General features: G+C 46.2%; 1 protein-coding gene across 2 annotated transcripts in view; it reads right to left on the bottom strand.

Annotated features, from left to right (window-relative positions):
- POLR1A (RNA polymerase I subunit A) overlaps positions 1–21,666 on the bottom strand; it is a 78,606-nt gene that overhangs the window by 19,933 nt on the left and 37,007 nt on the right. For both annotated transcript variants that reach the window (XM_010381996.2, XM_030921389.1), the window contains 10 exons: positions 12,904–13,053; positions 11,263–11,446; positions 8,348–8,430; positions 8,071–8,229; positions 6,051–6,149; positions 4,512–4,664; positions 4,176–4,258; positions 3,039–3,204; positions 1,901–2,122; positions 818–1,032 (listed from right to left, as the gene is read on the bottom strand). In XM_010381996.2, the coding sequence (XP_010380298.1) occupies positions 818–1,032; positions 1,901–2,122; positions 3,039–3,204; positions 4,176–4,258; positions 4,512–4,664; positions 6,051–6,149; positions 8,071–8,229; positions 8,348–8,430; positions 11,263–11,446; positions 12,904–13,053 (1,514 nt within the window). The remainder of the gene's footprint in view (positions 1–817; positions 1,033–1,900; positions 2,123–3,038; positions 3,205–4,175; positions 4,259–4,511; positions 4,665–6,050; positions 6,150–8,070; positions 8,230–8,347; positions 8,431–11,262; positions 11,447–12,903; positions 13,054–21,666) is intronic.

Genomic DNA, 21,666 nt, shown 5'->3' with positions numbered 1-21,666 from the left:
TCATGTTTGCCTCCAGAATGTCACATGCCCACTCTGGGCCTGTTACCACAAGCCCCCCAAGCAGGAGAATTTCTGGGTTCATTATTCACTTTTTCCTTTATTCATTCTTTTTTCTCAATTATGACAATTTGGAGACAGCTTAAACCTCCTGCTAGGCCATTATGGGGATGGGGGTGATGAGTGTTTATATTTTTAGTTAATGCCAGTGGCTGCAGCCCCCATCAGAAGTATTCATGCTGCACAATTCTGTAATTTACTAACCATTTTTCCTATGAAGCCTGACCCTGTAAGAACAGCCACAAGGAGCACTGAGCTACACTGTGTGTGTGTGTGTGTGTATGTGTGTGTGTGTGTCTGTACTAGTCCAAGCTGAGGCCTTCAAATGGGAACCCAAAGTTCAAAGGATCACTGGAGTAATCAGATCCAAGACCTCATGAAAAGTTAAGACCTTGTGTCCCTGGGCATGAATGACCTGTCCTGGGTCACATGGTTGGCAGCAGCTGAACAGTGGATTCCCTGACTCTCAATCAGCCCCACCTACCACACCAAACCCAAGAGAGCAGACATTCCTGCAAGCCTCTGTCCCAGCAGACCACCATCCCTATCTTGGCCAGGAGTGGGGTGTCCACTCCTGCCTTCCTGCACTTGTTCACTCCTGGGCCCTCCGGGCTTGTGCGGTGCCCCTGGCTGTCTTACTGCCCTCCCTCTACCTGGAGTCTCAAACCCAGGAGGCAGCCCTCTTCTCCCAGAGTGGGTAGGGCAGGGGCTAGGAGGCAGATTCTCCTGCACATGTTGTGCAACAAATCACTGTCATTACCTGTCGAGAGAAAGCTCTGATTTCTCATAACTCTTCTCTGTTTGAGCTGCCCACTCTTGACTATAGTCATCAACCTTTGTTTCAAACGTTTCGGAAACTGATGCAAAGTAAATATCAGGACGCCAGACAGACAGACTGGGGTCAGGACAAGTGGCCGCCTTCTTCTGGTATTTCCTTCGGCTTTCCTCATCCAACTCATACCACATCCTCAGCATCTGAATGGAAGGATGGGTCTCAGCTATGTGGGAGGGATACCCAGTAGCATAAGAGGGATCAAAAGCATTGGCTTCCAATAATAAAGGGAGACAGACAGAAACCTGATTGCAATGAGAAACCATCTCCCCATTTAAAATGGGGAAAGACTTCAGTCTGTCCTAGTTCACCCTGCTTGACTACAAGCCTAGCAGCTCTTCATCCTGGCCCATTCAAGCCCAGAGAGGGCGAGCATGTAATTTACTGAGCAAACTGGGATTCTTTTAGAGTAAAACAGGAGACTGTTATGATTAGGCTAGGACAAGAGGCAAAGCCACGACTGTCTCAGGCCAGCTAGGACACAGTCACTGTGCTGGATCCACGCTTATTTCTGGATCCAGGCTCTTTCACATGCTCTGTGACCCTCAACGCAGTCCCAAAGTGACTGCTTCAAAGAGATCTCCTGCTTCCGGCTCCCAGGTGTGCTTGGCTGATGGGAGGCACCAGTAGCAGAGGGAAAAGCAGGAGGAAGGGGATCCTGGTATTTATCCCCAACCCCCCTCTAGTGGGTCTCTACCCAGGGCTCTGTCCAGTGGCCCTAGCACATAGCCATCCTCTCCATTTCTCATGACTGCTCCCCATTCCTTCACACCTGGGATCGTGGGGAACCCCAAAGTCACAGGCCCCAGTTAGTTCCCCCAAACCCTGACTACACCCTTGTTAAGAGTCCCTGCCTTACACTCCCATTTGAGAGCCATTCTGTTCTGACTGATGATGAACAAGGCTGGAATTCATGATTCTACCTTCCCTTAGGAAAACAGCCCCTCATCCGTCACCCACTGACTAAGCCTGGATGTGCTGGATGTTAAGGACATCATCTCCCTGAGTCACCTCCTGAGTCCCGGGGCTGCGGCCATTCCGGTTTTCACTCTCAAGGTTCAGGGCTTTCACAGCCGCCTGAATTTTCTGGGAATAACTCAAGAAGGCGCCTCTTCTCAGCAGCGTGTTAGGGTGCTTGCTTTGCCATTTTTTGATAGCTCTGAAGTGGCGGAGAGCTTTTTTGGGATCTGCTCTGGATAAAACTTCATGGAGATGCTGCGATTTCATTATCACCTAAACAAACAAACAAACAAATCACACATGAGATCAAAGAGATGAGGGTGTGACAGAGGGCCATGGAGCACAAATTCAGGGGACCCAGGTGGCTGGTGTGGAGCCCTCATGATGAGGCCAAACACCCACTCTGAGAGGCTGAGCATCCATTGCTAATCAGGGCCCTCACTTTGTGCAAACCAGATTTGGGAACCAATGGTCTTGGGAGCAGAGGGAGACACAGGAAAGAAAGCAGCACACTCAGAGCCCCTCCAGGAACACAAGCGAGTTTCTGGGAAGAAAAGAAGAGGGGAAGAGTGATGGCCAAGTTCAGGGATAGGAACCGGGATGGAAAGGACTCAGCACCAGAGCACAACCCTCAATTCTACCATCAGCTTGATGACCTTGGACAGGTCATATCAGTTTCAGTTTCCCTATCTGCCAAATGGGGTGACTCTCCAGTCAACAGTGATGGTCACTACAAGGGCATTAAGGTACAGAATGAAAAATCATGAGTTTGTGTCTGACGGGCCCATGCTCAAATGCTGGCTCCGCCACTCACTGACTGTTTACTTACGCTTTGATCCTCAGTTGCCTCAGCTGCAACATGGACAGAGTAATGCTTACTTCCCTGGGTTGCAGTGAGGAGGAAAATGGATAGTATTGATAGTGTGCTTTAGCTGAGGGCCCAGCACGTGGCAAATGGCCCCAAAGAGTAGGTATTATTCCAGAGGTGCTCATGCCCTCCAGCCACCTCAGGTGATTAAAGTTCACAGGCTTTGAAACTGTCAAGTGTTTCAGGGCATAGACTGATGTCTTATAAACTCTTCCCACTCTACTTTCCAGTGGCCACTTGGACTGGGTTGCGAAGCTCAGCGCATTCCAGTTCTCTAACCTCAGTGGGGGAGGCCCACTGCTCTGGGGTCTAGCACACTACCTCGTAGTTGCTGGCCAGGAAGGGGAACTGCTTGGGCTGCAGAAACTGTGTCTTGGGGATGTCCAGGCCATCCTCCCCATACAGGAACTGTACCACACTGCCGTCGCTGTCACGGACCGTGAGATCATACTGCACGACCAGCCCCTCCAGGTGCTTGATGATGCACCTGTAAGGACACCATTGGCTCAGTCCCCGCTGGCTCATCACTTTCCAGGGCGGCCTCTGATGAGGGTTAGGGGTGGTGGAGGGGAGGGAAAGGGGGGCTGCTGTTCTGCAGGCAAGCAAGACTTTGGAACCCAGGCTGGATCCAATGCCCCGGGGTCTGGGTTGGCTCCAGCGTCCCCCAGCCAGTGGCTGCATTTCCTGATGGTTTTCTAGGAGGAGGAGGCTGCAGCCATGTGATAGGCTTGGCTGCCACCCCTAGAGCTGGGCTCCCATCTAGCCCCAGCTGCTGAGGATAACTGCCTGCCCCTGCACTCTCCTGCAGTGCAGAACTCCCCAGAGACCAGTGTCCTTAGAATCACGAGGCGGGCGAACCAGGGGAGCTGTCAAGGATTCTCAAACTTGGTCAACCCAGGGATCGCCAAGGACACTAAGGGGAATTAGGAACTAACTACTGATGTGAATCCCTCCGCTGGCGGCCTTTCTCCTCGGTTTTATCTCAACGTCTCCTGCTCTCTGCCCTGGTCCTAGCTCCTTTGCTCACCTCTCTGGACACTCTGCCTAGGTTTCCCCTCCTGCCACCCTAACAGGGGGCTTCCCAGGAGTCACTGTCCCCCTACCCCAAGCTGTGAGGACAGAGCTCAATGTTAGTCACTACTGTCTTGGCAGCTGAGCCTTCCAGGAAGCAAGACAAGCTTGCCACTGCCCAAGACCTTCTCCCACAGCCATCGCTTCCCCCAGGGAATGGCAGACCCTCAGAACACAGAGCCCTTTGTATAAGCCTCTGAGCTCATGCTCTACCGATCCTGCGAAGGGGAAGAGTGTTTGCTGCTTTCTGCCTCAGGCCATTCATGGAAACTCTTCAAAAGTTTTTTCATCCAAGGAATCTTAAACGAGCTGTTGATATAATGTGAAAGATGATGGGATGAAGGGTCCTGGCACCCTACCTCAAGGGGCACGGCAGACACATTTTACCTTTGGAGATAGCCTGAGCGGCTGGTTTTCACAGCAGTGTCGACCAGGCCCTCTCGTCCTGCCATGCAGTGGAAGAAGAACTCCTGCAGAGAATGGGACCCAGGTCCCAAAGGTGACAGTGAGGACAGTGTGCTTCCCAAAGGGCTCAGGCCAACACCTCCAGCAGCCCTTCCTGACCAGACAGGCCACTCCCTTCCCTGATCTCCTAGGACTTTTTGACCTCGACAGCTACAACAGCCCCCAGTGTCTTCTGCCCTACTCTGTAGGGCAGTCATAGTTCACTTACAATTAAGCCTAGAAATAAGGGAAAAACTACAGAAAAACCAAAATACATACAGGAGGTTTGATGCCAGTGAGAAATCTGCCAGTGACAAAGCCACCAGCCCTGGGGGTGAACTCATAAGGCTCAAAGCAGGGCAGTGACTTGCCAGACGCCATCAGCGGGGGTCTCCGACCTTCCAATTCAATCTGGCCCAGGAGGCACGAGATCTAGAGGACAGGAAACCCAAAGGAAACTGAAGATCCACATGTGTTTTTAACAGTGCTTTGTCCCAGCAGGGAAAGTATAATCTGACCTTGAAGAAAAGCTGCATGGAAATTGAGTTCTTGAAGGCTCACCTACATTTCTAAACAAACCAGGAAGCTTTCATTTTAAGAAAAAAAAAATACCTGCATCTTCCTTTTGTTGACTGATCTGGATTTTCACATTTGGGGTAGGTTGAAAATGGGTGCTGTCTAGAAAAGGAGCCATGACTCAGAACCATCTCATGTTATACCTGTAAGGGACTGGAGGGTCCTGATGGGGAAAGAGAGGCCTGCAGGAAACAGCCATTTACTGCAATCCTCACATTCTAGAGCCAAAAGGGAATTCGGGGCCGGATGTGGTGGCTCACATCTATAATCTTAGCACTTTGTAAGGCTGAGGTAGGAGAATCCCTTGAGGCCAGAAGTTTGAGACCACCCTGAGCAATACAGGGAGACTCTGTCTTATTTTCATTAAAACAAAAACAACAACAAAAACGGGAACTCAAGCTATTGAGCTGTTTGCTTAGAAAGTTGCCTGTTAATACTCTTGGAGTGATGGAGGACAGCAGTATATCTAGGTTTCGATTTAGTCAGGGGATTTCTAATGGCTTTCGGCCTTTCTGTTGTCACACTCAACAGACAATGGGGTGGGCCTTTAGACCCTCTCAAGGTCATTAAGGTTTAAGGTTAAGAAATCTCTAGGACAATGTTTATAATTTAATATTAAGAAAAGAACGGCCAGGCGCGGTGGCTCATGCCTGTAATCCCAACACTTTGGGAGGTCGAGGCGGGCAGATCACGAGGTCAAGAGATTGAGACCATCCTGGCCAACATGGTGAAACCCTGTCTCTACTAAAAATACAAAAATTAGCTGGGCATGGTGGCACATGCCGACAGTCCCAGTTACTAGGGAGGCTGAGGCAGGAGAATCTCTTGAACCCAGAAGGCGGAGGTTGCAGTGAGCCGAGATGGCGCCATTGCACTCCAGCCCAGTGACAGAGCGAGACTCCATCTCAAAAAAAAAAAGAAAGAAAGAAAAGATCATGCAAAAGTACATCAAAATTGTGTGAGTATACATAATGTATCTATATAACATGAATATATGCAATAGTAGTTTGTAAATTTATAATATATAACTACATTATATATATCCCATCTGCATAGTCATAGCTACATCTGCCTTTAACATTGGCATGTTAACAGTGTTTAGCTCCTGTAGTGATTTCTGTATGCTTTTCTCTTTTTCAGTATTTGCCACGTTTTATAGGGAACAAATTGAAACCACCTCCTGCTATCCCCCACCCGCCTTTGGTGACACCTGTAAAGCTGCCAACCCGCCTCTGCCCACACCTGCATCGTGTTCACAGTTGAACCTTTGGCTCCCGACTGCACCATCATCTGCAGGCTGTTCTCTGGGAACTGTCTGTGTAGGCCAAAAGGCATGCATGCCTGCAGATTAAATCAGCACACAGTGGTCAGTGACTTCACCCCCTTTAAAAATCCCAGAATCAGGATGTAAATCCAGGAGGCAGAAGCAATACAGCCAGAATATTTATTCAGACCTAACTGCCAAATCCCACTCGAGCTAAGGGAAAGCCTCATTTGGCATTAATCCTTCCCTGGAACCCCTAAGAGGTCAAATAGGTGCTCCCTGTCCTGCACTCGCTGGACTTCCTCTGCCAGGATCCCTGAGGTTCCATTCATTGGCCAAAGAGCAGCAAAAAGGGAGAAGGAAAAGGAGAAGCAGAGGGGCTGGCAGATCCAGTTCGTGATTCTAAAAAGAAGCTGGAGAAGAATAAAATTTAAGGTGATGCTCTTGATTAGCCCAGCAGAGCCTGGCCTGGGTCCTCTCCCAGCATGAATACCAACGTCCGCATCATGTCATATTTATGAACATGCCACCCGAGCCCCAAGTAGGAAGCTCTGCCTTGGCTCAAGGGCCAGCAGAACCAAGCATGCCTCTTCACGGGGAGCCTGGGGAGATGCTGGGAAGGGGGCTGTGAGTCTGGGGCTTTTAGCCTGTGCCTGGAATTCCACAGACTCAGCCCAACACAGGAGAGGCAGAGGCTGGGTGGGCAGAGGTGATGGGAAGATGGCAACTGGAGGGACAAGAAACCATTCTGAGATGCATCTGAAGACAACTTCCCTACTCCCAGCATGCCTAGTCAGCCCTAGAAGCTGAGCCTCCTGAATCTCAGGGAGGTGCTAGGAAAGCTCCTGTCAACAAAGCCCCTCAAGGATGGAACCTGTCCCCATGAGAGGTCAGTCTTCTCGGCGGCCTAAGGGATGCTAAAAGCCAGGCAAGAGAGCACCACAGACAAACTTTGTCTTTTGATGAGCATTAGCATTGCCTCCTCCTCACCACTCCTCAGGCTGGGCCCTGAGGGCCTAGGAGGCAGGGTGAGGGCCAAGCCAGCTCCTCCAAGCAGCAGGATGGACAGCCCTGGCTCTGGGGCAGAAAGGCAGAGAAAAGCAGTCTGTGGTTTCAGCTCATGCAGAGATTTCCCTCTCCTTTCTCAACTGCCCAGGAACTGGCTTGGCATTGTGTAATAGTAGCTCCTGAAGCCTCTCTGCAGCCCTGTGAGGTAGTGCCCCTCATAGCCCCACTTCCAGGTGAGGAAACCAAGGCAGGGACTGGTTATCTCACTTGCCCAAGGTCACACAGCAAGTTCAAGGCAGAGCCAGGACTGGAACCTGAATCTTCACTGCTGGCTCTGCTGCACAAGCAGCAGGGGCGATCTGGGTCCCTCACCCTGCTTATTCAGCCCCTTGAATACAGTCACCCCAAAATAAAAACATTTAAAAAGAAAAACAGCACAAAGCATTCTCTCTCGCCACTATTCCGAGGCCTGTCTAGACCCTAACTGGGGAAGGGAACAAAGCCCTGGGCCCTTCAAAACAACGAGTTCTACCCATCCCACCTCACATCTCACCTAGTCAGCTGTTAAACAGCCGAAGTGCTCCGTAGGGCCCGGGTGAGAATCAAAATGTAATTTCTTTAAAAATCAGCATTCAGGCTGGGCGCGGTGGCTCAAGCCTGTAATCCCAGCACTTTGGGAGGTCGAGACGGGCGGATCATGAGGTCAGGAGATCGAGACCATCCTGGCTAACACGGTGAAACCCCGTCTCTACCAAAAAAATACAAAAATCTAGCCGGGCGAGGTGGCGGGCACCTGTAGTCCCAGCTACTGGGGAGGCTGAGGCAGGAGAATGGCGGGAAGCCGGGAGGCGGAGCTTGCAGTGAGCTGAGATCCGCCACTGCACTCCAGCCCTGGCGACAGAGCCAGACTCCGTCTCAAAAAAAAAAAAAAAAAAAAAAAAAATCAGCATTCATAGTGGTGGGGATAAATGCATGCAATGCTGGGCTAACCTTGTTAATCTCATTGCTGTAATGGTTCACTTCCTCCTTGAACTTCAGATCAATCATGTTAAAATCCCTCTGGTCCTTGCCCAGATGGGCATCCTGCCATTTTCCTCGGATCTCATCATACGATGTGGCTTCTGGCAGGTTTAATGCAGCCCTGACAGCCTAGAATGAGAACAGAAATACATTGGAGGCTGAGGTCAAACGAGGAGGGTTGTGGGTTTTGACTCGGCACACACTTCACCCCTCTAGGGCAGGCCACGGCCTCGAAGTCCGTCCGTACCCGGGGCCCACAGTGGGTGGATTCTTCAATGATACGTTGCCTCTTGACATCTGCCTTTGGCTTCACCAAAATGTCTTCCACGCCTGTGAAGTGAAACAGACAAGCTTGTAGGGGACCTCAGGCCTGATTTCTCCCACCAGACTAAACTCAGTAAGGTCAGAGCACAGAGCCCAGTGTCACAGATACAGGAAATACCTGAGTAATGAAGATTATATTAACATCATTAACAGATTGTCACCATCTCTTAGGTGCCTACCAGAGCCCAAACCTTATAATCCCCATTTTACAAATGACAAAACTCAGGCTCAAAATTGGGTCACACAGGTAGAAAATAAACCCAGGCCTGGGTCCCAAATTCATGTTCTTAGCCACCAGCTATACTATCACCATTCTATAGGCATGTGTTGGATGAACAGGCTGAAATATTTGGAATTCCCAATGCAAGGTCCTGGAGGGCTTCTAAGAAAATGTGTGAACAGAAGGGGAAAGAAACAGTTCCTCTGTAAGCAGGCCACACCATGAAAGTAGGCCTTCCCATGGGGTCAGCTCCAGGCCATCTAGCTGTGCCCTTTACAGACCCCGCTAGCTGAGACGGGCTGGAGTGAAGTCAATCTCTCGCCTGTTCCCTCTCGTAGCCCCACTCCCAGCTTGGCCCTGCTTCCTTTCTCAGCCCTGAGCCTCTGGATCATCTTCATTCTCAAGGGACCAACTGCTCTTTGTACCATGCACTAAGCAGAGCTAAAGCCTGGCACCTATGTTAAGTTTGCTCCTCATCATGAGCTGGGTGTGGGATCCTCCTCTATTTTCATTTCAAAAGCACTCTGATTTCTTTCTAGCTAGCAGAAATCCTTGTGCTTATTCTAGGTCAACATCTGAAATTGAAATATACATTTCATGAGGTGTAGTAATCATGCTTCACTTTCTTTGGTTATCCTGGAAGGGACTCTAGTCTGGTTCCCAACTGGAAGTGGGTGACCTTGGACACAGATGTCTCCAGCAGTGGCTCAGGTCTCTTAGTGGAATTAAGATGGGGGAAGGTGAGTTTCAGCTGCCAAACAAGACTTAACTTATAATCCTTATCCTGGTAAAATAATGGGACATACAAACCAAGATGTTTGTTCAAGGATGCTCATCTCAGCAATAATGTGAAAATCTGGATGCAGCCTAAATGTTTAATTATAGGAACTGGTTAAATAAACTATGATATATCCATAAGAATGGAATAATCTGTAGTTACCAGACATGAGGATGTAGATTTGTATTAGCTGATCCCAAAGGACATTTATAAATACATTTGGACGTTTGGTGGGTGGGTAAGGGAAGTAGAGTATGTAGCATAGGATCCCACTTTTTCCAAATGTATTTGTACTAGAAAAGTCTAGAAAAACAAACATCAAATTACTATTAGTGGTTATCTCTGACAAACGCATATTGGGTGATTTTAAATTATCTTCATGTATGCTTTTTTCTTTTTTTTAACCTTTCCATAATTAAATATGTGATAAAACGTATAATGCAGGACCCAGCGTGGGCCAATGAACAAACTCCAGCTGCAGCAGGCGCAGGTCCACAGGCCCTATGCTGAGACTCCCACTCTGTCTGCACATGAGTAAATCTGTGAAGCAGAGGAGCTTTACTTCCACCATGAACCAGACAACACCTATGCACACTGCGGTGCATGTCTGACATGCAGCATCTCGCATCCCCCTAATGGGAACAGTGTGGAAGGGCTGGACCCTGCTCTGTGTACATGGAGACGCAGTGTCCTCCACAAGCCTGGCCAGAGGCTGAGCCTTTGGATAGATCTGATCTCAAGCCCACACTAAAAGGGGCCCAGTGACTGCTCCAGGGGAGCCCCAGGGCAGTGAGCCCAGCACTTACCCAAGGTGAAGCCTCTTTATCAAAGCCACTTTCCTAAAGCAGCGTGCTCTCATTTCTAGGGTGCAAACAAGGTAGTTCCCCTTCCTGTCTTAGGATCACCCCAACAGGTTTGCCCAGCATAGTGTTTCCAAGAGCGCTGATGGCCCCACTGCATTGGGAAGGCGTGGGCAGTTCTTTTGCTCCATCACCCAGGCTGGAGTGCTATGGTGCAATCTCGGCTCAGCGCAACCTCTACCTCCTGGGATCAAGCAATTCTCCCGCCTCAGCCTCCTGAGTAGCTGGGATTATAGGTGTACACCATCACACCTGGCTAATTTTTTTACTTTTAGTAGAGATGGGGTTTCTTCATGTTGGCCAGCCTGGTCTCGAACTCCTGGGCTCAAGTGATCTGCCCGCCTTGGCCTCCCAAAGTGCTGAGATTACAGGTGTGAGCCACACGCATCCGGCCGGCAGTGGGCAGTTCTGACAACAGGGAAGCCCCTCTGTGGAGTGCGATGGGCCCTGATAATTCTGAAAGCGCACTTGTGAGCAGGGAATGGGGTTGTATGAGTATGAGAAATCAGTCTGAGGACAGAAACTCGTAAAGGGAGGGGTTAGGAAAGGAACAGAATGGAAATGGGCATGAGGGTGCCATTCTGCACTGTGAAGGGGAATAAGCACTGGCTATGGAGGAGAGGGGTGGCCAAGTGAGGGTGCCTTTGTTGCAGGAGCCTGGTTGCTTCCCCGCTCCTTCCCCTGAGAGGACACAGAAAAGAATTTCTAGCTGCATAATGTAGCACCCATGAAGCATATGGTCTATAAAGGAAAATAAAACTGGCAGTTTCGGCGGTGAATGGACTGTCCGTTAAGACCCTGTGATAAAGCACTGTGCACTGGGGACCTGGAAAGGCTTCTCCACTGGGAACACGCAGAGGCCTTGGAAATCTTCAGTGTGGACGGCTCTCTCTGCCCTGGGCGCGGGAGATGGCCAGGCGGCTGCACTGACCCTAAAAGGGGCCAGGTCACTGTTCCAGGGCAGTGAGCCTGGCACTTACCCAAGGTGAAGCCTCTGTAGAGCTGCAGGTAGGCGGTGAAGAGGCGGGCCAGGCAGGTTAGAACCCTGCCGCTGGTCTCGCCCCCATAGATCTCATAGCAGCAGTGGACCAGGCCATAGGCGGAGCTCCCATAGTGCGCCTTGTCCAGCACTCCGCAGAGCAGCTCCCCTTCCCTGATGACTACCTGTGGAGGGCAAGGCCACCAATGCTGGGTGGTGGGGGATGGCTCCTATGGGAGCCACCCACACTCTACTCTGTGTATGACCCTCGTTGTGCAAATCCCTCTACAATACCTGCCTAGAATCCTTCATGGAAAAAAGTAGGGCATTTGTGAAACTAGTATTTTCTCTCTCTCTATATTATTATTATTTTTTTTTATTATAACAGAGGCAAGCATATACAGACCAGGTTTTTTTTCTTCCCTTCAGGGACTATACCACATATACACACACACACACACACGCACACTCTCTCTCTCTCCAAGTTTTATATCCCCTACTCCCCACACCCACCCATGCTGACTTGAGGTCAAGTATCCTTGACAAAGAACTGTGACCAGATATGGGAGCTTCTAGCCACAAGGTCTTCCTGAAGTGGTGAGCTTCAACCTCATAACTGTGCCTCTGGCCTAGGTACTTTCTGCCTTGAGCCCTGGGAGTAACAACAAAATCTTCCTAACATCCTGTAAGGCCTGAATGTGTACTTTCTCAAAGCTGGGTTAAAGCATTGGAAGCTGAACAGAAAAGCATTTCTAGATGCGTAATGTAGCACCCATGAAGGATACGGTCTATAAAGGAAAAGAAACCTGGCAGTTTCAGGGGTGAATGGACTGTCCATTAAGACCCTGTGATAAAGCACTGTGCACTGGGGACCTGGAAAGACTTCTCCACTGGGAACACACAGAGGCCTTGGAAATCTTCAGTGTGGACGGCTCTCTCTGCCCTGGGCCTGCCCTCTTGTGGCCTGGTTCCTAAGGCTCAGAAGTTGGGGTATGGAACCTTACACCAGTTTGATTATCTCAAGCCACTCAGCAGTCTTGCGGGAAAACAGGACTCTGTGTTGCCAAGTTTTGCATAATCAATTTCAGCCTTCTTGCAGGAGAAGCCTTCCTAAACTGCTTGTGAGTTTTTTTTTTTTTTTTTTTTTTTTTGAGACGGAGTCTCGCTCTATCGCCCAGGCTGGAGTGCAGTGGCCGGATCTCAGCTCACTGCAAGCTCCACCTCCCGGGTTTACGCCATTCTCCTGCCTCAGCCTCCCGAGTAGCTGGGACTACAGGCGCCCGCCACCTCGCACGGCTAGTTTTTTGTATTTGTTTAGTAGAGATGGGGTTTCACGGTGTTAGCCAGGATGGTCTCGATCTCCTGACCTCGTGATCCACCCGTCTCGGCCTCCCAAAGTGCTGGGATTACAGGCTTGAGCCACCGCGCCCGGCTTGTGAGTTTTATACTGAGGGTCAAATGCTGGAGATCAACCCTGAACCTTTCCAAAACAAAAGCTGACACCAACTCAGGCACAACGCCTTCTCTTCTGATGTACAGCACCTGCTTCTGTGAATGTGCCTCCATTTCTGTCTCCGTTTTAAACCAATCTGTCTAACCCTGGGACTAGAAGTCTCCACTCCACACAGCTGGACAGCCATACCTGGGACTCGCACATCGAGTCAGGGTTAAAGCCAGGAACAGATCGAGGAGTTTCCTTCACCCAGGCTTTCCCGGTGATTTTTGCCTTTCCAGATAAGTTCAGCGGGATGTGATCCTCTGGGATTATATTTATGAGCAGCGTTGACAAAATCTGCAAAGAAAAAGAGGACAAACTGATGGCAGAAAGAAAAGTTGAGAATTTCCCTTTTAGGACCTCCTGCCCTTGGATTGCCATTTCTGATGATCTCAGGTATGGCAAGAAAAACAGACAGGTCCACCTCCATAGGACAAGGTGATCTCAGTTTTTATTTAAACCAATGAGGAGTGAAAACAAAAATACACGAGAAAGAACTTCACTGGGATTTTTACTCCCTAAAATAGTTCTTAAAGTGAATAATACCCTAGACTTGAATTAAATTACTAAATAGACCAAAGGAAGGAGAGGAAAAAGTAAATTGTTTTCATTTTATGCCACATACTCGGATATTTCTTTACTATGACTGGAATTAATTATAGCTACTGAAAGGCCAAGGAATCGTTCCCCGGCCCCAGCTGGACCCCTCAGAGGGGTCATCTACCCAACAAGCAGTTGCTAACAGGAAGCCAAGAGAAGCACTTTCTCAAGCAGCTGCTCTGCAGAGAGCTCAAAGGGAGGCAGCTTTATCTGCAGATAACCAGAGTTGGTTCCAGAGGGGCTGAATGCAGGTGCACACATTCCCAGAGATGAAGCAGGGCAGGGGCAGACTGGCAGGTGTCACAGGTTCCAGGGCTGGGAGACTAACTGCCATCAACAGCACTTAGTGTGCCTGCAGCAGGCCCCACAAAGCAGTATCTTTAGATGTGTGCAACAAGGGCGTGGTGGCTCATGCCTGTAATCCCAGCACTTTGGGAGGCCGAGGTGGGTGGATTCCTTGAGGTCAGGAGTTCGAGACCATCGTGGCCAACATGGTGAAACCCCATCTCTACTAAAAATACAAAATTTAGCCGGGCATGGTGGCATACACCTATACTTCCAGCTCCTCAGGAGGCTGAGGCATGATAATCAATTGAATCCAGAAGGCAGAGATTGTAGCTAGCCAAGATCACGTCACTGCACTCCAGCCTGGGTGAGAGAGTGGGACTCTGTCTCAAAAAAAAAAAAGAAAGTGCAACGGGACAGGGCAGTTATGAGAGCAGCTGCCTTTTCACCCACGTGCACCAGGAGCAGGGGACAATGGACAACAGCATTATTAAAGAGAGCAGAAAATATTCCGTTTTCTCAGCAGAAGATGACCAGAAAGGTCATGACTCACACTCTCCATGCCTCAGCTCCATAGAAGGCCAGCACCGTGCGGTGAGTAGGGTGAGGGAGTAAAGGCAGGAGGGTGACACTTCCCTGGGGTGCCTACTTCAAGCTGCACCTCAACCAAGGTGCCACATGCATAGTGGGGACCCCCCCCAGGCTAGGCATAGTCAAGACTGGAACTTAGTGTGAAACGCACCCATCCAAGGGCAGGGAAATATGACCTGGCACTTCATCTATGAAATCAAGGGGGCAGAAGAGCATCTGATAAACTCTAACACCCTTTCAGGATAAAAATACTCAACAGACTAGGAACAGAAGGAGACGTCACCAACCTAATAAAGGGAGGCTCCTATGAAAAACCTACTACTAACATGCTCAGTGATGGAAGACTAGATGCCTTCTGCCTAAAGTCAGGACCAAGACAAGGATGTCTACGCTTGCCATTTCTATTCAACAATGTACTAAGAGGTTCTAGCCAGGGCAATTAGTCAAGAAAAGAAATAAAAGACATCCAGATTAGAGAGAAAGAAGTACAACTACATTTGCAGATGACATGATGTTATATAGAGAAAACCCTTAAGTGCCAACAAAACAAATTATTAGAGCTTGTAAATGACTTCTTCAAAGCTGAAGGATACAAGATCAACATATAAAAATTAGTTCTCTTTTTATATATTAGCAATGAACAATCTGAAAATGAAATTAAGAAAAAGTTCCGGCCAGGTGTGGTGGCTCATGCCTGCAATCTCAGCACTTTGGGAGGCCAAGGTAGGCGGATCACCTAAGGTCAGGAGTTCGAGACCAACCTGGCCAACATGGTGAAATCCCGTCTCTACTAAAAATACAAAAATTAGCTGGGCATGGTGGCGGGTGCCTGTAATCCCAGCTATTCAGGAGGCTAAGACAGGAGAATTGCTTGAACTGGGGAGGCAGAGGTTGCAGTCAGCCGAGATCGCGCCACTATACTCCAGCCTGGGCAATAAAGAGGGAAGCTCCGTTTCCAAAAAAAAAGAGTTCCATTTACATTAACATAAAAAAATACTCAAGAATAAATTTAGGCAAAGAAGTGTAAAACTTGTACATCAAAAAGTCTAACATACTTGAAAGAAAGAAGATCTAAACACAGGCATATCTCATTTCGTTCTCCTTTGCAGATAACATGGTTTTTTACAAATGGAAGGTTTACGGCAACCCTGTGTGGAGCAGTCCAACACCATTTTTCCAACAGAAAGTGCTCACTTTGTGTCTCTGTATCACATTTTGGTAATTCTCACCATATTTCAAACTTTTTCTTTATTACTGTATCTGTTATGATGATCTCTGATCAGTGAGTTCTGATGTTCCTGTTGTTGTTTTGGGACACCCCAGGTTGGCAGATTTAATTGTGGTTCATAGTTCTCCTGAACAGTCCCAGGGATGGTATGATATGATCTTATTCTCATTTCTTTTATTTTTTTTGAAACAAAGTCTCATTCTGTTGCCCAGGCTGGAGGGCAGAGGCGCAATCTCAGCTCAATGCAACCTCTGCCTCCCAGGTTCAAGTGATTTTCGTGCCTCAGCCTTCTAAGTAGCTGGGATTACAAATGTTCGCCACCAACCCTGGCTAATTTTTGTATTTTCAGTAGAGACAGGGTTTTGCCATATTGGGCAGGCTGGTGTCAAACTTCTAGCCTCATGTGATCCACCCACCTTGGCCTCCCAAAGTGCTGGGATTACAGGCATAAACCACCATGCCCGGCCTCATTCTTATTTATTCTCTATGAGAGTATGTGTGTATACGGAGAGTGGAGAGTGGGGCTGGGGAGGGACGGAGTTTTTCCTTTTATGTTTATCTTTATCAATAAACTTGCTTACTTTTATAGTTTAAAAGAACTTGAAGGACAGAGATCTAATAACTGAATTCATAAAGCTTGTTGAATATAAGGACAATATACAAAATTAATTGTATTTCTAGATAACCATAAAAAATTAGAAAATTTAATAAACAATATCATCTACTGTAGCAATACCCAGGAATGAATCTAATGAAAAGATGTATATGGCTTTTACATAATTGAAGGGCATGCTATGTTCACAATTTAGATGACTCAGTAGTGTAAATATGTTGATTCTCCCTAAAGTGACCTACAGAGGCAATGCAATCCCAATGAAAAATCCTAGCAGGTATTTGTGTGCACAGTGTGAATGCTTACAAGCTGACTTTAAAATTTATATGGAAATACAAACACCCCAAAATATTCAATACAGTCTTTTTTTCTTTAAAGTCTATCAAGATCGTCTTGAACACAGCTGGAGACTTTTACTATCAGAAGTCAAGATTTAGTATAAACTCACAGTAATTACCAGTGTGCTGTTGGTGCAATGGAAACAAACTGGGTCCAGAAACAGACCCACTCATATATTAGTACTTGGTTTGTGACACAGGAGTACTAGCAGTAGAGAAGTGGACCTTTCCAACAAATGATGTTGCAATCACTGGATAGGAAATCCACATGGGAAAATGTGACTCTTGACCCCTACCTCACTTCATGCACATCCACAAAAATCATCCCTAGGCAGACAGTAGACCTAAGTGTGAAAGGTAAAACAGCTACAAATGATAACAGAGGAGAATACCTACAAGACGTCAGCGCAGGCAAAGAGCTCCTATTAGGACTAGTCACAAAAAACCGAGATTAGGGAGCTATAAATTAGAAACTTCTGATCATTAGAAAATAGCATTAGGCGAAAAGGCTAGCCACCAAGTAGAAGGTATTTGCAATATATATATATCTGGTAATGGACTTACACCAAATTATATTTTTAAAAACTTCTCATCTGTCAATAAGAAAATGACATAGAAAATAGGCAAAAGATTTGAACAGGCACATCACAAAAGATGATATCCAAGTAGCCAATAAGCATATGAACAGGTGCTCGACCTCTCTGTCATTAAGGAAATGACAATTAAAACAGTAAGATACCACTACATACTCACCTGAACGGCTAAAATTAAACAAGCCAGAAAGAAAACAGCAACAACAGCTGGGTGAGGTGGCTCATGCTTGTAATCCCAGCACTTTGGGAGGCTGAGGCGAGTAGATCACCTGAGGTCAGGAGTTAACCAGCCTGGCTAACATGGAAAAACCCTGTCTCTACTAAAAATACAAAAATTTGCTAGGGGTGGTGGAGCACGCCTGTAATCCCAGTTACTCAGAAGGCTGAGGCAAGAGAATGACTTGAACCTGGAAGGCAGAGGTTGCAGTGAGCCGAGATGGCACAACTGCACTCTATCCTGGTAGAAGTGTGTATTATTACAAGCATTTTGGAAAACTTTAGGAAACTATCTATTAAAGTTGAACACATATCTTATGACCTAGTTAATTCCATGCCTCAATAGTTACCCATTGAAATGTATATATGTGCTCAACAAAAGATACACACGACAGTGTTCACAGTAGCCCCATTTGTAACAGCCAAATGAAGGTAAGTGAGACAACTCAAATGTGTATCAATAGAAAAATGGATAAATATATGATGGCATAGTCACATAATAGAATATTATAAAGCAATAAAAAATAAACTGCTACTATGTACAATAATATGGGTAACACACAAAGATTTCATTTCAATAAACTTCAAGGAAAGACAAAACTTGTTTATAGTGTTGGAAGTCAAATTAGTAATTACCTTTGACGAGAGGTAAAAACTGGGGAGGGGCCATGGAGAGGTCTTCTGGGGGTGCTGGTGATATGCTACTTTCTGATCTGGGTGAGAGTTTGCAAAGATGCATTCACTTTATGAATGTGCACTGAGCTATAAACTCGAGATTTGCAATGACAGGCAAATATCTTTTTTTGCATGCTCTTTGAACAAATAATGACAGACCTTCGGTTTGTAAATAGAAAATCAATCAAGAGGCTGTATGAAATGTCCTGGAGAAACACTCTAAGACTTCATTTCCCAGGGCAGTAGAAATAAACCTCCTAAGCTAAGTTCCTTATCTTCTGATTCTAAGCATGGTTTTTCTCTGTAGCACCAGGCTGAACCATGAACAAATTCTTGTGTAGTGTAGTCACTCTTGCCCTTTTCACCTATTTGCAAAATAAAAAAGCCTGTACCAACCTTCAGAGATACACTGAAAAACTTCACCCATGACAGAAGCAAAACCTGGGCCTATTTCCTGATTTTATTTGGCACAAAGGATTTTAAAAGGATCCAAGGTGTAGTCTCTAGGCACAATGAAATTAAACTGGAAATCAACAACCAAGATATTTGGAAAAGCCCTCAATATTTGTACTTCTATATAACTAAACAACATACTTCAAAATAACTCATGGATCAAAAAAAAAAAAAAAAAAATCAAAAGGGAAATGAGAAAGTATTCTGAAGTAGATGAAATGAAAGCATGACATATTAATTTGTGGGACGCTACTTAAGCAGAACTTAAGGGGGAAATTTATACATAAAATGTCTAGATTGAAAAGAAGAAAAGGGGTCTCAAATTGACTTCAGCTTCAAACTTAAAGAACTAGGAAAAAAAGAGCAAATTAAACTGAAGTAAACAGAAGAAAGGGAGTGATAAAGATCAAATCAACGAAACAGAAAACAGTAAAATAAAGTCAATAAAACCAAAAACTTTTTTTTTTTTGGAGAATAAAACTGATAAACCTCTAGGCAAACTGATCAGGAAAAAAGAGAAGACACCACAAATTATCAATGTCAGGAATGAGAGAAGTGATACCACGATAGGCATTACAGATAGAAAAGGTCAACAAAGGAACATTATGAACAACTTTGTGCCTATAAATTCAGTAACTTAGACGAAATGGACAAATTCCCTGAAAAACACAAACTATTAAAGCTCATTCAAGAAACAGATAACCAAAAACAGCACTATGTCTACTAAAGAAACAGAAATTTTGATTGAAAATCTTCCCACAGGTTGGGTGTGGTGGCTCATGCCTGTAGTCCCAGCATTTTGGTAGGCCAAGGGAGTTCGAGACCAGCCTGACCAACATGGAGAAACCCCGGCTGTACTAAAAATACAAAATTAGCCGGGCATGGTGGCGCATGCCTGTAATCCCAGCTACTTGGGAGGCTGAGACAGGAGAATTGCTTGAATCTGGGAGGCGGAGGTTGCAGTGAGCCAGGATCGCACCATTGCACTCCAGCCTGAGCAACAAGAGCAAAATTCCGTCTCAAAAAAAAAAAAAAAGGAAAGGAAAGAAAGAAAGAAAGGAAAGAAAGAAAGAAAGGAAAGAAGAAAGAAAAGAAAGAAAGAAAGAAAGAGAGAGAGAGAAAGAAAGAAAGAGAAAGAAAGAAAGAAAGAAAGAAAGAAAGAAAGAAGGAAAACCTAGGCCAGGTGTGGTGGCTCACACCTGTAATCCCAGCACTCTGGGAGGCTGAGGCAGGTGGATCATGAGGTCAGGAGCTCGAGACCATCCAGGCTCACACGGTGAAACCCCATCTCTACTAAAATATAAAAAATTAGCCAGGTATGGTGGCAGGCGCCTGTAGTCCCAGCTACTTGGGAGGGTGAGGCAGGAGAATGGCACGAACCTGGGAAGCGGAGCTTGTAGTGAGCCGAGATCACGTCACTGCATTCCAGCCTGGGCGACAAAGCGAGACTCCGTCTCAAAAAAAAAAAAAAAAAAAAAAAAAAAAAAAAAAGAAAGCAAGAAAGCAAGAAAGCAAGAAAGAAAGAAAAGAAAGAAAGAAAGAAAACCTTCTCACAAAGAAACTCTAGGCCCAGATGCCTTCACTGGTGAATTCTACAACACATTTAAGGAATAAATAATATAATGTAGTACTATACTAACTCTTAAAGAAAATCAGAGGAAATACCTCCTAACACTTCATTCTATGAGGCCAGCATTACCCTGATACCAAAACCAAACAAACGTATTATAAGAAAATAAAACTACAGACCAGTATCTATCACAAACACAGAAGTAAAAAAATTCTAAACAAAATATTAGCAAATTGAATTCAATAATATATAAAAAGGATAATACCTCATGACCAAGGAAGGTTTATCCAGGAATGCAAGGTTGGCTTAAAAAGGAAAATCAAGTTGCAGGTCCACAAACTAAGAGCTGGAGAGCAGGAAGAGACCTTAGAGATAATCAACTTGAAGCTGAAGTCATTGATTTGGGACCCTTTTTCTTCTTTTCAGCCTAGGCATTTTATGTATAAATTTCCCCCTTAAGTTCTGCTTAAGTGGCATCCCACAAATTATAAGTTGTGCTTTCATTTCATCTACTTCTGAATGATTTCTAATTTTCCTTTAGATTATTTTGACCCATGAGCTATTTAAGAAGTACATTATTTAGAAGTACAAATATTGAGGGCTTTTCCAAACATCTTGTTTGCTGATTTCCAATGTAATTTCATTATGCCCAGGGGCCACACCTTGAATCCTTTTAAAATCCTTTGTACCAAATAAAATTAGGAAATAGGTCCAGGTTTTGCTTCTGTCATAGGTGAGATTTTTTAGTGTGTCTCTAAAGGTTGGTACAGGCTATTTTTTTTGCAAATAGGTAAAAAGGGCAAGAGTGACTACACTACACAAGAATTTGTTTGTGGCTCAGTCTGGTTTCAAAGAGAAAAACCATGTTTAGAATCAGAACTTAGCTTAGAAAGTTAACTTCTACTGTCCCAGGAAATGATGAGGAACTGAGACCCGCAGGGCTAAGATCACATAGCCAACTAGAAGTTGATCCTTACGGCTGATCTTGGAGACTCAGGCAATAGTAGAAGAACATATTTTACTGTTTTTCATCATTTGGTCACCACATATCATGTAATTTTGTTACTTTGAGAAGAAGTATGGTATGATGTTTCGAGGGTTGAAAAGTCCTGGGTTTGATCTGCCTCCTGTAGTCTTGGGCACGTAATTTATCATCTCCTAAAGGGGATAATAATGGTCTCTGCATTGCAGATTAGTTGTGAGGATTAAATCAGATAATGTGCCTACAGCACTCAGCAAACACATGGAACTTCCCAAAAAATATGACTATTATTCCACCAGCACCACTGCCTATTACCACCATATTTGTCTTATGAGGACGCCAAATTTAAGTTAGAAGCGAAGGACAGAAACTATGCAGTCTAGTTTTTTTTTTTTTGGAGACGGAGTCTCACTCTGTTGCCCAGGCAGGAGTGCAGCGGCGTGATCTTGGCTCACTGCAACCTTCACCTCCCAGGTTAAAGCGATTCTCTTGCTTCGGCCTCCAGAGTAGCTGGGATTACAGGTGTGCACTTCCACGCCCAGCTAATTTTGTATTTTTAGTAGAGATGGGGTTTCACCATGTTAGCCAGGCTGGTCTCGAACTCCCGACCTCAGGTGATCCGCCCACCTCGGCCTCCTAAAATGTTGGGATTACAGGCGTGAGCCACGGTGCCTGGCTACTATGCAGTCTACTCTTGCTAGACACTCCCTTGAAGCCACTCAGACTCAGGAAGCCACTCAGACTCTTTCTCCAAACCAAGGGGAAA

Source organism: Rhinopithecus roxellana, chromosome 17 (genome assembly GCF_007565055.1).
Source record: "Rhinopithecus roxellana isolate Shanxi Qingling chromosome 17, ASM756505v1, whole genome shotgun sequence".
In the NCBI taxonomy this organism is placed as follows: domain Eukaryota; kingdom Metazoa; phylum Chordata; class Mammalia; order Primates; family Cercopithecidae; genus Rhinopithecus; species Rhinopithecus roxellana.
This window is presented reverse-complemented; position numbering and strand designations above follow the sequence as displayed.